Below are 17,148 nucleotides of genomic sequence, written 5' to 3' on the forward strand. Positions count from 1 at the left end.
AGATCTCTATCACAAATGCCATTTTAGGGAAATATATGTTCTTATATAAAATACAATTACACATAGACTGTCTATTCATTTGATGAAATATTTTAACATGAAATACTATTTAGAGCATTTTATCTTAATTTCTAAAAAGAAACTCGAGTAGATTTTCTTATCTTAATGAACGGTCACTGTTTAGTTGTGCTTCATTATAATCTGCTTGAAAATGTGAAATGGAACTGACCCGTGAGGGCGGCGGTGATGGTGATGGTGAAGCGGTGTGCTCACCACTGAAGGCCACTCTGCTCTCGAGGGAGCTTTGGATGTCCAGTGCACAGCAGCCCAGACCCTTGTCCCCGTGGAGCTGGGCACAGTGCTGGCCATGGTGCTCTGTGGGCCCAAGAGACATGAGAGCCTCTGCTTAGACCCTCAGCCCCCGGCTTGTGCCCAGGGACATCCTCTGACTCCTGTGAGCCCAGCCCTGTTCCAGCTCAGGCTGAGGCTCAGGAGCCTTGCAAGATCCTTTGGTTTTTTTCAAGTGGAGTAATTACCTATCAATGAAACCATCGTTTAAAAGTCTTTGATCTATTTTTAAATTAGGAAAGGAATTTTTCCTTCCGTTTACAGGTTTTTAAGCTCAAGGAAGAAAATATTAAAAAGCAATACCTCTATGAGTTAATCTCTTAAAGGAAATGTATCATTTCACATTGACTTAAACATGAAATCGTGAAGGTTGACTATCTTCCCAACTATAGTTTTTTTCTTGATTCATGTCTTCATTACCTAATTTTGAGCAGCAACTAAATGGTGAATCCCTCAGCCAAAAGCTCACACCATACTTCCTGTCTTGACTATCCGTTGCAAGGGAGGCAGAAACCACCTGCAGGCAATTGACGGCTCTCCTGTGATGCTGGCAGCCGGACCTGCAGACACACACCTAGATAGCATGTAGCAGAGAGCTAACAGACATGGTGGATCAATTTCAAAATTTCCTTATGTACCTAGTGACCTACTAAAAGTGCTTTTAGATGACAGAGTCCTGCATGGCTCTTCTGAAGTTGAAGGTTTTGCTTTCAGCATGAGACTCTTGTGCATTTTCACTAGTCTGGGGCAGAGGCGTGGCCTCTCCTGGCAGCCTGCACCCTGTGAACCAGTTTGTTTTGATTAGATTGAGTTTGCAACAAAACATACTGGGTTTAGTTGAGTTTCTTCTCTTGAAACACTGTCTTCGGGAATATTAAGTAATTGAAGACCCACAAAGTCTTCCTTCCTTCCTTCCTTCCTTCCTTCCTTCCTGAAAAGGATCACCAGAAGGCATTTCTTTTCTAGTTAATTTTTTTCCTAAACTTATGTATGACCAGGGGTATTAAAAAGCCCCCCTGTGGTTCCGGAATGCTGTGGTCTAGCTGGAGTGGTGTCCTAGAACAACTTGGTGAGAAGCCAGTGTTTGACAGGAAAACCCCTAACCCACATGCTCACAGAGGTGTCCACACTGTGTGCTAGCAAACAAACTGGGGTGTTTTAACATCGTCCTGTAACAGCAGGTTTAACAGAAGTGTCTTCTAGTGCGTGAAATAATCCTAAACATTTCAGATTCAACAACAAAAAGTGGCCCTCCTCCTAACCACAGTGAGTTTATGTCATGAGTGCTTTACTAACATGAAGGTGAACCCGTCCACCTCACAACTGAAGACTGAAAAAGGAGCTCAATCTATCATTATCCACGAAGTGTTCCTTTTAATAGGATATTCTAAGCACTCACTATGATAAAATATTTTTAGGAGTCAGTGTTCTGGCTCCTGTTCATTGTGTGTCCTAGGTGACATTGTGGGTGTGTGTCCCTAAGGGTTGTGCACGTAAATGTTGGTGACATGGAGATCAAGTAGTTGGTCCAATCCAAAATTATAGGAAGAAACTTGTAATTGCCAGAAGTTCTAAAATTCTCCCTAAAAATGAGATGGGGCGTTACGTAGAATTTATTAACATGAAAAACATACCTCTGGCTCTGAAATGTCGGGATGGGTGGGAACGCACAGCATGAGGCTTTGTCAGAGGGCCTGAGCGGTCCCCTGCACTCTGCCAGCTCTCTTCTGACCTAACTCGCCCTCTGTGACTTCTGTTCTGCCAGCGGCGTGTGGCGGCAACCTGACGGGCCCTGCAGGAGTCATCCTGTCCCCTAACTACCCTCAGCCGTACCCTCCTGGAAAGGAGTGTGACTGGCGAGTGAAGGTGAACCCGGACTTCGTCATCGCCTTGATATTCAAAAGGTACGGCTCAGCAGAGTGCCTCTGCTCAGTGGGCTTTCAAACGCCACGCCTGAGTGACCTCCCTGACCCTTCAGAGTGTCCACCTCTTCACCTGGGCTGCCTTGGTTTTGTCCGCACGTGTAGGGTGACGGGCTGCAAAGGCTGGCTCTGCTGGGTGGCACTCCGTGGGCCAGGCATGCCTCTAACTGCAGCTCATCGGCTGCATGACCATTCCACCCTGAGGTCTGCACTCACAGGACATTCAGAAAGAATCGAATACAGCAGGTGCTCTGAGATAATTCCAGCCAGAGCCTCCTGCTTCTCTAGTGTACACTTTCCATGGCTGATGATCCCAAAGGCAGCATATTGATATCATGCAGAGGGTTAGGAGTAGATGAGCTTTGAAAAAAATTGGTTGCTGGGGGTTTTGAATTGTTAGGTATTGGTCTGAAAAATGTGATAGGTCCTTCCTGCTGTACTAGATGATAAAAGTTCAAGCACTATTAATATTTTATAGGTTCTACAATATGCTATCTTATTACACAGTACACCACAGTTCAATTTTATTGACTCCCAAGATCTCCTCTAGTGTTCCACTTTGGTCTTTGAATTGGATGAATGTGATGCTTTTCAAGGTAACCACTGCAGTGGACTGTCCCGCTGGCCGCTCAGAGGTCCAGGGCACAGTGGTCTAATCCTATGTCTCCATCTGCCTGGGAGCAAGCTTTCTTTTTAGGCTCTGTGCATCAACATTCAGGCCTCGCTGTGATTACCCTCCTCCACTTTCTCCTGATGAGGTCCCAGTCAGTGTAATGTGAAGGATCTGTGATTTGGAATCCCAAGCAGTTGATAAGCCATCATTTCTGGAATTTTCTAAAACTACTACAAATTTTCCAAATGAAGAATACTTTTATGACACTCAACTAAACACACAAAACCAGTGACCGTTTGCTGGCTATGTCGTTGGGCATATGTTTTTTAAAAGGCTGAATTCTAGTAATGCCCTCATTGAAACCAGGTCCAGTGCCAGGAGATTAAGAGTAGAGTAGAATCCAAGGCCAGCTGGGAGAGAGGGAGCCTCGTTCAGGAATCTGCCATCTTCCATTGATGACCGAGTGTCCAAGTTCCCAAAGTGCACCTCATGGGAGGACTCATGAGGCAGTTGCATTAGCCAAGTTTTTCAGTGTTGCAGAGGTCTCTGTAGCAAGTCTTCTTCTGCAGAAGGCCCCGACATCTCTTCCAACTCTTACAACCTAGAGATCGTTACCTGATCCTGCAGCTTCTCCCATTTGAACATTTGTGTGGGCTGGGGTGGACCCTAATGGCTGTACCTGTGGGGTAGGGAGGTGAAAGCCAGAGTCCTGGGTAGGATCAGAGGTGCTTAAGGGCCCAACAGGAGGCTGCCCCAGGCTTGCTCAGCCTTGAAAGTACTCACAGGCCTTATAGGTATGTTCAGCTGTCACAGGTAGAAATAAGATCTTCAAGGACACTATAATTAATTGAATTTTCAATGCTAGACTTCTGTGCATGAACTACACCATGTCTAAAATGAGATACCAGATGAAATTTGCTTCCTGAGTAGTGTGTCTGATTGTATTTTCAGTGCACAACAAATAATCTATAATAATAATTGGCTTTGCCAAACACTGGGGATGGAACATGGCCAGATTCTAATAACATCCTTGCAAAATACTCTGAAAAAATTGTTATCCCAATAAAATTCTCCTTGGTCTATACAATTCCCATTAGCCTCCTAAATTTAGCAACTCTGATGGTTTACTCCTTCATTTCTGACTTCACTGAACTCGCAAATAAACAGACAAAGAAAGCAGATACAGCTTGCTGCAGACACTGTGTTCAGGGCCTCCCACTGGCAGGAGTGAAGTGCAGCCCAGACCTGCAGGGGCGGTGAGATGCAGGGCAGGGCAGAGCCCTGCTGTTCCCAGACCTCTATGCTTCAGGAAGAAGCCCATGACGTGGGAGGGACTTCCTGTCCTGGCTCTTTCCTTGACTCTAAGACAAAAGAGAGCCCTGTGACGTGACCACAGAGAAACCCTGGCGTCTCTGTCTCAGATACCAGAAATTCCTGTGATAGGATAGTGGTTGAATTAAGTCCTGGATGTGAGAGGAGAGGAGAAGGGCAGGCTGGCCAGCGTGATGACCCGCCCCCAGTGGCTCCTGCTGGTTGGCTGATTGAGTCCAACCAGCTCATAACACCTGGCCAGCCTCAGACTCCCATTCGAGAGTGCCCATGGCCCAGGCTCACCCCACAGCAGCCCACCCTGGACACTTCAGTGAAAGCCCACTCCCTACTCCAGTCTGTGGGGACAGGCTGTATGTCGGCTTTGGAGAAGGGGAGAGTCAAAACCGAGAGCAGGGTCTGGGAGGCAGGAAGGGAGGGAGAGCCAGAGCTGGACTAGTCGGGCTTGACACTTGGCACCTGAATGTTCACACTCTGCCCTGGTGGGACTGTCAAGATTGGCCCATTTGTCTAGGGAAAGAGAGACAATTACATTTTTTTAAATTAAACAAAAAGCAGTTTCAAAACTGTAAAAGTATATAGTAATGCCAAAGATATATTCACATAAAAACCAAATATTAGTAGGAATTCACTCCTCTGAGCCTACTTCTTTCAAATCACATCTCATGAGCCAATTCAGGACACGGGCAAGGGTGTCACACCAAGGTTACTATGATGTGTTTCTCTTAGCCATCTTCAAAATTATGCAAAATACCAAGAGTATTCACCACCATTGGAAATGCCATTTTAACATTTTTGCTCATTATTACATGTTGCATTTTGATTTCCCTAATTACTAAAATTATTATACAAAATCAAACAAAGTCGCCTGGTCCTCTCCTGGAAGACAAGGTGTCCTTGTCTGGGGACCAAGTGTAACCGGGTTCTGTCCTTTCAGTTTCAACATGGAGCCTAGCTACGACTTCCTGCATGTCTACGAAGGTGAGGACTCCAACAGTCCTCTTATAGGAAGCTTCCAGGGCTCTCAAGCCCCGGACAGGATCGAGAGCAGTGGGAACAGCCTTTTCCTGGCATTTCGGAGTGATGCTTCTGTGGGCCTGTCCGGGTTTGCCATTGAATTCAAAGGTACGAGGTGGGCTGAACTGGCGGGGTGCTGGCCTGTGTCCGACTTGGTTTAGTTGTGCACTTTCCTCACGAGGTCTTCATATCTTCTAGCCTGTGCTGTCAACGTGTCCCTCCTCTGTCCCCTCTGTAGTGGGACAAAATTCCAGAGACACATTTCTGCCTGGGCTGAGAGAAACCAAGATGGGAAAATATTTTCCAAGTTCACAGCTGATTAAAAATAAATGATGGTTTACATCTTCAGTAATTTGATGATGTTATCAGCAGATATCTTCTGATGTGTTTCTTACGGATGACTCAATTTTACTATATCATATTATCACAGTTTCATCTCAGCTCCTTTTACTGTGACCAGCTGCTGCCTGCCTGGTCCTGCCCAGGGCTTCTGGTTTTGTGAGGAGCCCTTGCCCTGGGCAGGGCAGCGTGCTCTGACTGTGGGATCAGTGGCCCACTTTCAGTCCACCCTGCCCTGCCATTGACATCCACCTGCACTGAGCATTTTACCTTTGAACCCATGAAAAAAATTTTATTTTTTCCAATCTATTTCTCATGTAAACAAAGAAAATGTGAGGTATGATGCAAAGAATTAGAGAAGACAATTTGCTCAAATATTAGTTTATCATACTGCTTTATCAAAAATTTAATAGAAATATTTATTAAAACTTCTTGAATTCCATTCATAGGTGGAATTATAAAGGAAAACAGGATACATTTCAATTCTGTTACTTCTTTAATGGGTTTATTTTTTTTCATGATTTTAAATATAAAATTAATCTATTTTCCCAAAAACATAAAAATCTTATAAGTCTTCATTAAAATGTACAATAAAAAATTACAGGATTTAGCAATCAGAGGAGGGCTTGTGCCTTTCAAATAGAAACTGTCATTTTTAGGAACTACTGTGACCCCACTCATTTACCACACCATCAGAAAGTTCTCGTGTTAACAGGAATTCTCTAAAGCGTACCTCACCAGGTGTGTCTGTTCTACTGTAGCCCAAAACAAAGCAAAACCAAGGAGCAAGACAAACCTGCATCCAATGCCAGAATGCATGCTGCTCCCTGCTCAGACCCCTGCTCTTCTCCCAGGCGTTCCTAGGGAAGTCGGTCGGGGGCTGAAGGGGAAATGGCCCATGAGAACACACATGCAACCTTCTGAGGGGTTCTTGGGTAAGCAGCTCAGCCACCTGAGAGAGGGCTGTAGCTCTTAGTGTTTAAAAGGTTCTTCTATAGAGCCCAAGAAAAACAAATCCTGGGAAAGCAGTGCCAGTGCTACCTCACCAGCCAAGAGCGTTACTGCCATCCGAAGGCAGGCGGGACCCAGGGCACAGGGCAGCGGCTCTCAGGGTCACTAGAGGGACCTGGCACCCTCCATCCACTTGGCCCCCAGAGCAGGAAGATGCACAAGTGTTCCTAAGCAGAGCAGACAAGGACAGCAGCAGGACACTCATGTTATGAAGTCATCCAATGAGGAAACATGGCATGTGGTAAGCAGAGAGGGCCAGTGATTTATCACCGAGGTCCTGAACTGACAGCTAGGTAAAAGGAACCAAAAGATGAGATGCCACTCATTTGAAAAAAAGCCACTACCAGATCTGGAAATCACAGGCACAAAGTGGCAAGCTGTGTAAGTGAAGCTTCACCAAACAGCCAGCCAAGCTACAGGAGATTTACAGCAAAATATGATCAAATGGATGAAAAGGCTGTGGATACATACTGATGGACAGACACTGAACATTTTCACTCTTTTCAAGGAGAAAAAAATGTATCCAAGATTAATACTTGTGATCACTAGATGCTCAGCAAACCTTTTGTTGGGTAACAGATCAAACAACAGGGACGGGAATGGCTTTTATCTGTGTAGAGTTGTATTTTTTCCTCCCTTAATTTCTTAAAGGTTCTATGTTTTTCATGGCACTTAAGGCTGCTAATAAGAATCATGAACATGTCAGCCGCCATTGAAATGTACAAATAGGTTTTCAAGGAAGCGTTCAGAGAGCGCTCGTCCCCACGTACCACTCTGTGCTTGGCAGGAGACTAACAACAAAACAGGTGTAAAAAAGTCAAATGGAGACAGGAGCCAGGTACAGAGGCAAAGTGGCAGAATAGCAGAAAGGCAGCAAGCCCCTGGTTCAAGCTGCCAGCCTTAGTTATATCAACAGGTCACCTTAGGTCACTGGCATCAGTAGTGCATTAGTGTTCAGGCAGGTTACAGAGCTACAACATTAGGCAGCGTATTCCTCAGTTACATACTCCAGTTGCAATGTGAAATGTTGGGAGCCTTGTGTAGCTCTCAAGAAGTTACTGTTACATGGACAAGTTCAGGCTCAGCAGTGCTTGGTGACACATTGTGGTTGTCTATCCAGAGAGTTCCTTTATTCCCAGGAGCTGAGTGCCTGAGATCAAGGTGGAGGCTGATAAGACTCTAGCACAGAGCCTCCTCAAGCAGGGCACTGCCACAGCACCTAGGTATTACACATGTATTAGTTATCTTACTAGTTCCTGGAGAAAACTGCAGAACGATCCAAGTGTGGAAAACAGAGTGCCTGCCCCGCAATGCACCCCAGGAGTTTGCTCACAGAGGAACGCTGTACATTTCCACAGCCAGAACCCTTATAGTGAAGCCCATGGAGAAGCTTCACCACTGTGTCTGCATCATGGACCCAAATATGCAAATAAGCTACACGTTGTTACATGTCAGAAATCACTCCAATAGATGGAATATTTAGCATGTTTAAAAGATGAAAATAAGAGATTGAGTGAACCATTGCAGTGAAATCTCTATTTGGCTGATGTTGAGATTTAGACTGTTAAAATACAACCACGGATACTGAATGAACCCATCCAGGCAGCCCTCTTTGGCTTCCTGCAGGGCTTTCCAAGGTGTGGGAATGTTGTTTTCTGTTCTCCTCCACTGCACAATGTCCACTCCTAGGAGGTGTGCTGGGTGGCCTCCCAAGCTATGTTACTACTGCTCTGTGCACACCTGCGACAGATTGTAGTGTGGACTTGGTCCAAGATTCACGTGTGGAATTGCCGGAAACGGTGGAGAGTGATAGACCATCAATAAGAGGAAATAACAGAAGCAAATCAATATTGATCCTGGTTAAAAAAAAAAAAAAAGACTTTCACTTTACATTTCCCAGAGATGATTACATTTGTTTGATTTTCTTTAATGAATAAAGGGATTGCTGTTCATGGATTTTTACAGAGAATAAGATTGATAAACCAAAAGGAAAAGAGCTAAAACACTCATTCTGTCTACTTTGAAGTCACCCTCGAGCCTAACCTGATAATAACCTCATTATTCCCACACACATCCTCTCTCTGTCTCTGCCCCAGAGATTTTCACGACTTGAAGCTAGAAAGTGAAGTGTGACTTCTATCTTGGTCACTGAAAGGCCAGTCAGGCTGCACTCCCTGGGCCGCCAGCCTCACTGGGAACTTGACAAGGACATGAAGAACGTGCCTTTGTATACCACAAAGCTGTTCAAATGCTGAAATCACATGGACACACATATGTTGATCTAGTGACATCTTGGATGGTCTGTTGAAATATAGTTTAAAATCTTGTGACAACTAGAAGATAACTGAAGTGGCCTGCAGGGCCAAGGACTGAGAAGAAAGAGCTGTTTGGGGTGGACATTTGGCAATGCCCATGATCGGCTGCGATTGTCGGTGCCTATTGAGCGTCCCGTAAGCGGGTCTCTCCGTGGCGTTTCCGCCTTAGCCTGTCTCCAGCGTTGATGGCACGCATGCCCTGGGTGCCCTTTCCTCATTCCCTGTCTCCACTTCCCTGTCCCCTTGCCCTTCCCTGGTGGTGCCACTGCTCAGTGTCTCACTCAGAGGCTCCAAGTTGGACAGGTCTCTGCAGGGTGCTTGGTGGGAGTCAACCTGGCTTTGCGAACTTCAGATCCCCGCAGCCCTCACCTGGCCGAGGTGTGCTGAAGACGACCATGGGGCATTTAACCACCCAGTCAACAGGTGATAACGGACCTCGAGAAGGCTCAGCAGTTTCCACAGTTAAGATGAAGCCGTGGGTGGTGATTGCAGGCCAGACTCCACGTTTGACCGTCACCAGTCAGGAAATGTATTTTTCTTGCTACAATGGACAGTTTCCTGTTAGGACTAACAGTGCAGGGAGCAACAGAGGAATCCAGACATCCTTCTGGGCTTGGATTCAACATCTCCATCATAATGAGCAGAAAGTGCTCTTGACTCTGTGAATGATGCCATTTTCCTTTTGGGAAACCCAGTTTTCCCATCTCTTCCTACACGTGTGGGGTGATTACATGTTGGTGTGACCTGTGTATGAAGGTCAGAAAACGAACCTCAACTTTTCCTGAATCAGTTTATGTGGTTCAGTACAAAAATCCACAAGCAAAAAAGGTGAATGTATAAAAAATATAAAACTGTATCTTTTTACCTAGATGAAAGTAATTTAATATCAATTATGTAGTAAAATGTGATTTTAAAAAAGAATATAGTTTTGGGGCTGGGGTTGTGGCTCAGCAGTAGAGCGCTCGCCTCGTGCTGTGAGATCCTGGGTTTGATTCTCAGCACCATATAAAAATAAATAAGTCTAATAAAAGTAGAGTGTCTAACAACAACTAAATTAAAAAAAGAATATAGTTTGCTAAAAAGGAATTTTCCTACTTTTAACTATGAGTAGGTCAAGTTAGTCATTAGGCAACTAATAAATATTTCTGAAAAAAATTCTTAGGCAGGGCATTGTGTGACCCCTAAACAAAATAAGCAAATGACGAACCAAAGGATGCAGAAGAATGGAGACAGCTCTCTCATGGATTGTGCTTTTGCTTCCTCTGCAGAGAAGCCCCGGGAAGCTTGTTTTGACCCTGGGAACATAATGAATGGAACGAGAATAGGAACGGACTTCAAACTGGGCTCCACTGTCACCTACCAGTGCGACTCTGGGTACAAGATTGTGGACCCCTCGTCCATCACGTGTGTGATCGGGGCCGACGGAAAGCCCTCCTGGGACCGCATGCTGCCCTCCTGCAATGGTAGGTCTGGACGGGCTCTCCTGCAGAAGGCCGCGCCCTGCCTCGCGGAGCCTCAGCTAAACGGCTTCATACTGCAGTGCTGTCCGTCCTCCGCCACAGAGGACGCTCAGCTGAGGGCCAGCAGCCGGCTCCTGACAGTCCTTGACGGCTCCATCTAGCCCACACATCAGCCGTCCCCAGGGATTGCCAGAGAGGGGATTCTTTTTTCTTTTACTCAGGTATTTTGATACTTTTAACTTGTTTTTGTGTATTTTAGACCTGCTCCACATAAGAAGTACAAATTAGCATTATCTAAGTGTTTCTATGTTTTTTAGGTGTTTCTGGGTTAGCTGATTAGACAGATGGAGACTATCTAAAGAGGGACAGGGAAATGGAGGGCGAGGGGCAGAAAAAGAAATTTTTAAAATATATACATCTTTGGAACAGATATGTCATTTCCCCCAAATCATTTACTTTGTAATTACTTATTTAGAGATAAAATTAACAAAATCATCTTGTAAAAATGAGATCAGACTTTAAGATGAATCAAAGCTAAACTCTAGTGACAGAGGTCAGACAGCCCTGGGGGTGGCCTCCAGGGGCTGGCTGCTCTGCATCTCCTCTAGGTAGCTTCATCAGAGGCCCCTGGGCAAGACCTGCTCATGCTGTGGACACAGTCTGCAGGTGTTGATTAAGAAAATAGGGACAGGGGTCCAGCTCAGTGGTGGGGCACTTGCCTAGCACGCATGAGACCCTGGGTTGCTTCTGTTAAATAAATAAATAAAAACCTAGAGGCCGAAACATGTGGTCTCCCCATTACTTTAGGACATAATCTAAACTTGTGCAGGGGACGTATTTCCTCTAGTCAGCCTTGCAATTCCACTAGCATTGTCTCACCAGATAGGCATTTAAGAATTGTGTTTGTAAAAAACCCAAACCAGCAAACACAGCCCGTCCTCTTCTGTTCTGCTGTCTGGTTCATCCATTGTCTTTCTGAGAGCCTCCACGAAGGCCCCGTGTCCACCAGCACCAGAGGCTGCGTGGAGTAAGAACTGAGTGCATGATGCTAAGGTCAAAGAAAACCTCAACAAGATGACCCTCCCCGTTCTTACCTGTGGACCACAGGGACGCCTTCCAGGGGTCCGGAGGTGGGTGAAGGCGAAGGTCCTGAGTGAAGGGGCATCCCGTGGCCCCTGCTGTGAGGGGCCTGCAGTGCACCCTCTGATCCCCACTCTTCCTGGCTCCCAAGGAAGCTCCGTGTGCTCTCTGCTGAGCGTGGCACCCACTGGGACTCCCCAGGATTTTGCCTGTGGGGACGAGTGTTGGGGAGATAGCAGTAGAAGTGAAATGAAGGAAAGATCCTGGATTTTGTGAATTTTGCACACTGATAATATTAAGGGAATTTACTTTGTGCTAAATTCAAGTGAAATTTTAATTTCCAGGCAATGGTGGCAGGTTAGCAGAGGATAAAATGGGACCCAGAAGAACAGGGAAGTCCCCCTGGAGCCTCCGTCTGTGATCAGATGTTGAGGTAGAGGTCTCCTCTTTTTTCCAAGTCTGAAGTCCCGTGAGGTCTTGCCTGGTTTTTAGACATTGATGCTCATGAAACACAGAACTCAGACTTCTGCTCATGGTCTTCCACTTGCATCTAAATAAAACTCCACATTCCAAATCTTGAAAGCAGAGATTACGCCGCCGCACCGTGTGTGGGATGGCTCATGGAGACTGGGGCATTTTGCCCATCAGTCAGTGCTAGTGGGTCACTCAGGCCAGCAATTATGCTTGGGGGCTTCTGCCACAGTTCAAACCTTTAGCAGTTTCTGTATTATAAGACACAGCCAGTGAATTCTGCACCAGCTTGCATCAGATGCCTGGAACAATTTTTTCATGATGATATTATTGATGGCCCTTGGTTTTGTCCATTGAGGTTTGCTATGGAAGTGGAACTGAACTTGAAATAGCACAGAGCCCCTTTCTTGGTCAGGATGGCTCTCGTCTGCCAGAGTGGTCCCTGGTGTACTCAGCTGGACAAAAGGGTCACTTCACATGGAAGATATACAGTTAACCAAATGGGTGGTTAGGTTTCATTTGACCACCTGCCACGAATGCTGTGGCAATCTTTATTCACCTACAAAGCGGTTTAGCAGGTTAATTATCAAACGGGACACACTCATTTATTTTTATTCTGTGCTCACATTAATATAGAGTAAGAGAAGGAGCAGGTCTGCTTCCTCCCTTAGCATAGGAAAAGAGACAGAATGGTTATTAAGAATCGACAAGCATTTTCTGCATGCTTTCTCAATTCCAGAAACTTTGTGGCCTGTGGGATGCATTCTTTAGTTGTGGTGATTTAAGTCTCAGGGAGGATGTCAGGCAGAAGTATATTTAGTGGTAAAAACAAACACCATTTTTCTTCATTTCTTATTTGACTTTTTAGAACAGCATTGCTCTTTTACTCAATCCTGGGACAAAGTGTTTGTAGCTGTACCTTAAGAACTACATCAGAAAGTGTTCTTCAGAAGAATAAATTTCTAATATCTAAAAATTTGGGCATCAAAATTTTGGCAAAGTGATTTTTTTCCATTTTTCATTTACACATTTTCTCTAAAATTTGAAATAGGTTATTTATTACTCTTGAAGAGTGGTGGTTGCAAAATGATCTGCATGAGTGTTACATGCCTGGACTAAAAGGAAATAAGTCTCTATTTTTTGTTTGTATTTATTTTCACAACTTTGGTCTATAAGCCTTTGAGAAAAAAGAAGAGATTTTCCTGAAATAGCCAGTTTGGATTCACGTGATGAGATGGAGATGACACTGAGTGGCACATCTACACGGAGGAGGGGGCTCCCAACACTTCCCTGGGTGCCTTCAGCTTTGGAGGTATCTTCCACCCCAAAGTGAAAATGATCTTTTTCTATTTAAAACTGTAAGACATCAATTTGGAATAATGAAGGCTTTCTGAATCCCACCATTGGCATGGAGGTGTGCTGAGCTCGCTCAGGTCTCTACCAGCCTCTGGAGAAGGGACCAGCGCACACCGATGACTCGGCTGTTTTTCTTTGACTTCTAGAATAGACTTAAAGCTTTCCAAGACACTGAAATACAAGGATTTTGGAAATTGGTGGAGAAACCATTAACTCTCTTGAAAATAATGAATGAGGTATCTGAGCATTAGCAGTTGCATATTCTGAGTTTTATTAATGGTGGAGCATGTTCAGTTCATTAATAGGATTTAACTGTGCTGATTAACATTCAAAGGATTCAGTGTGCTCTCATTTCTATTTTTTGAAAATTACCATATTAAGGAGAAGCGAGCTGTAGAAATATGGACTTCTGAACGGTCTGAGTCCTAGCCAGCTGAAGGGTGTGTAAGATGAGAAGAGAGTGGGGCTGCAAGAGGCAGGCGTCAGGGTGGCAGGCTGGCAGCGGGCACTTCCATGCTGGCCCACTCTGCCACTGCACAGGCCAGGGCACACCAGCCCTCCACATCAAACAGGAGGCGCAGAGGAGCTGGAGACTTGGAAACTGGGCACCGCGTGACTGTGCTTAGCTGGATGTCTGCTCTAGGATGCCGATGCACCCACACACGCGCACACAGACGAACCCCCCCACACACACACATCCACACACATATCCACATACACACACAGATAAACCCCCCACGCAGATGCACCCATACACACACACACACACACACACACACAGATACATCCCCTCACACACAGATGTATACATTCACACAGACACCCATATGTACACATATACATACACACTGGCATACACACATACACAAATAGGCACATACACACACATATACACATGTATAATTCACACATCCATGTCGACACACAGTGATACATAGATGCCCACAACCATTCACACCCATGTACACAGATACACAGAGATACATACATGTACACACTTCTACACACACCATGTACACACAGAGGCACACCCACAGACACTGAGCTCTCTGTTGCTTAGCATCTTTCTTTCGGCCCCAGCTCTCTGGCTGTGTGTTCCTTGAGCTCTAAGGTGAACTTACAGAGACCCCAGAAGCATTCCCGAGTGCTACCCTTCAGCTGCGTGTATGAAATGCAAAGTTAAAACAAGCAGAGCCTGCAAAGGAAAACGTGCCATTCTCTGAGTTTCATGTGAAGGAAACTGAAATGATTCGTATCTCTCATGGTGACAGGATGACTGGGATCAGCCGGGTGTTTTGAGGAGCCTTTTAAAGGGATTAACTATCACTGTGGATCCGCCTGTTTTATTGTTACCATAGCAGTTTTCCTTAGTATTTGAACCTGTCTGTAAGGGTCTTGAGACGCCAGTAGATCCCCTCTAAGGAGGCGTGCCTGTGTGGCCTGGCTTCCTTGGGTCTCCCTGCAGAGCAGGACCTGGGCAAGCACTCGCTGCACTTTCCCCCCAGCAGCGTCTGCTCCCAGGACACCTTTGGGCTTCAGCTCTGTCGCTCACACTGTCCTGCATGTCACTCTGTCACTCACACTGATCTCTTTCCAGCTCCATGCGGAGGCCAGTACACGGGATCCGAAGGGGTGGTCCTGTCACCAAACTACCCGCATAACTACACAGCTGGCCAAATATGCCTCTACTCCATAACCGTGCCCAAGGAATTTGGTAAGAAAGTACTTGGTCTTCAGTTCGTTGTCATGTTTCTCACGCTTCTCTCAGGGCTTATTTTCCTGTCATTTGATAAATATCCAGCTCCTAACAGTGACATCATGCGGAGGGAGGGGTCGCAGCACAGGCGCAGACTCTCAGGTGCAGCCCAGGTGTCCCTGAGCTCTTTACCAACGTGCTGCAGCTGCGTGTCCCCAGGAGTCTGACCCACAGCCCCACAACCTGGCCAGGCGGCTCCCAGTTTTTCTGAGCAATCACTCTCTCTGCTGGCTGCTTGCTTGGGCAAGGGAGGCCTGCACAGCAGCCCTGCGGGGGGCAGGACACTTGCGTCCCTGGGCACAGTGGGCAGGTCTGTTAGTGGGCAGGTGGGGCTGTGGTCTCCTCTTCACCTCAGCCTTGACCCTGCACTGAAGGGAAAGCTTCTTCATTCTCCCAAATGCTCCAATTCTCCAGTGACTTTACTCTTTCTACCTTTTATGCATCCAAAGTGTCTTTATCTAATTGGAATACAGCACTCAGTCTATGATTGCAGTTATTATAAATCATACCTCACATTGCAATGCAACAGTGATTTTGAACAGAAGAAAAGTCACATGCCCTATCCTGAATATTGATTATAAGGTCCCAACCTGAATAGTTCAGTAACACAAACATCCCACTCCATCAAATTAAAGCTTTAGTTTGGAGTGAAAGTGTTACATGAAATACTTAAGGAAAATCCCTACTAATTTTGACTTTTCTTACCCCTTACCTACTGTTTCCTGGGACATTAATTAACTGGTTCAGCAATTCCATATTTTGATAAGTGCCAGTGACACAAATATGAATGAAGTACTGCCCGTGTCCTGATGTGCTCCGTGTGGGGTGTGCACGGCAGGTGTGTGAACCAGGAGGTGATGTGATGCTGACTGGGCAGGAAGGGCTGCCCACCTTGTGGTCAGCACAGGCCGCAAAGGGGAAGTGGTGTGTAGTATAGGTCCTCAGAGATGTCAGTGGTGTCTGTGTGCACCCCAAGCAGCCCCAGGTATCCTTTGTAAAACCAAAGAGGATCATGTTAACATCTTGATAAACATTTACCCACTCCTTTGCCTACTCTGTGAAATGTATGTGTTGAAGTCTGGTGTTTCAGGCCCTGGAGATATGGGCTGCCACATTCTTCCCTGATCCACCAAGTGACAGCCAATTCAGACTGTCACCTCCAAAGTCTCGCTCATGATGGCCTACTTGTGAAAGGATTTCCTTATAGTCCATCCTTAGGATACAGTAAAGAGGGGGGTGCTACCTTCTCACTGGTGAAGCACTGTTTGAGTCAGCTTTCGCATCACTGGGACCAAAACTTCTGATGAGAACAGAGTAGAGGAGAAATTTGTTTGGCTCATGGCTTCAGAGATGCCGTTCATGGCCTAAAAACGCCCCAGCTCCAGGCACAAGATGCAGCAAACATCATGGTGGAAGGGCGTGGCAGGGAAAGCAGCTCTGCACACGGAACCAGAGAAACAGAGAGACTTCCTGCAGTGGCAAGTCCCAGGGACCCCCTCCTCCGGCCACACCCCACCTCTCCGGCCACACCCTACCTGCCCACAGTTACCACCCAGTTAATGCTTCAAGTGGAGTAATACATGATCAGGTCACACCTGTCATCATCTAATCATTTTACTTTTGAAAATTATCCTATAATCTGACACCCGAGCTTTGGGGGACACTGCATACCTTCTTGGGAAATGTGAGCCTTACCCACTATTGGACACAGCCCTCCTGCGGCCTGAGTCCCTGGAGCCCCTGCTGTGCACTTGGTCCCTTGTGCACTGTTCTCTCAGCAGATGACTTCCTGGAGTGCACCTGCGTTGAGCCCCAGACTCGTAGGCTGGGCCCCGGAAGCCCTCAGAAGGAGTCCCCCAGAGGGACCGTGGCTCCTCGTGTGTACTCCACACCCCTGCTTGCTGCAGTCCTGCCACCACATCAGCGTCCTCTTCCTTCTTCTAAGTTCCTGCCATGAAGTGGATATTTTGCTAAAGATTTCTTGAAGAAAAGTAGGAATTACATGTAGATGAATCACTTTTGTTCTGATTAAGACACCCAAGTATTCCACCACCAACATGATGAAAACAAAATTAATTTTGGAAATGGTGGGGCATGTGCTAGAAATGTAGGAAATCGTGACGTTCTCCCA

The 17,148-nt window shown here is 46.0% G+C and overlaps 1 protein-coding gene across 1 annotated transcript in view; it reads left to right on the plus strand.

Annotated features, from left to right (window-relative positions):
• Positions 1-17,148, plus strand: part of CSMD1 (CUB and Sushi multiple domains 1) — a gene marked incomplete at both ends in the record, with an annotated part of 1,655,719 nt that overhangs the window by 1,437,251 nt on the left and 201,320 nt on the right. Inside the window, 4 exons of the mRNA XM_081269879.1 lie at positions 2,114-2,252; positions 5,150-5,337; positions 10,163-10,357; positions 14,859-14,975. Coding sequence (XP_081126005.1) covers positions 2,114-2,252; positions 5,150-5,337; positions 10,163-10,357; positions 14,859-14,975 — 639 coding nt within the window. The remainder of the gene's footprint in view (positions 1-2,113; positions 2,253-5,149; positions 5,338-10,162; positions 10,358-14,858; positions 14,976-17,148) is intronic.

This window comes from Spermophilus citellus (assembly GCF_964194105.1).
Source record: "Spermophilus citellus genome assembly, chromosome: 16".
Taxonomy (NCBI): domain Eukaryota; kingdom Metazoa; phylum Chordata; class Mammalia; order Rodentia; family Sciuridae; genus Spermophilus; species Spermophilus citellus.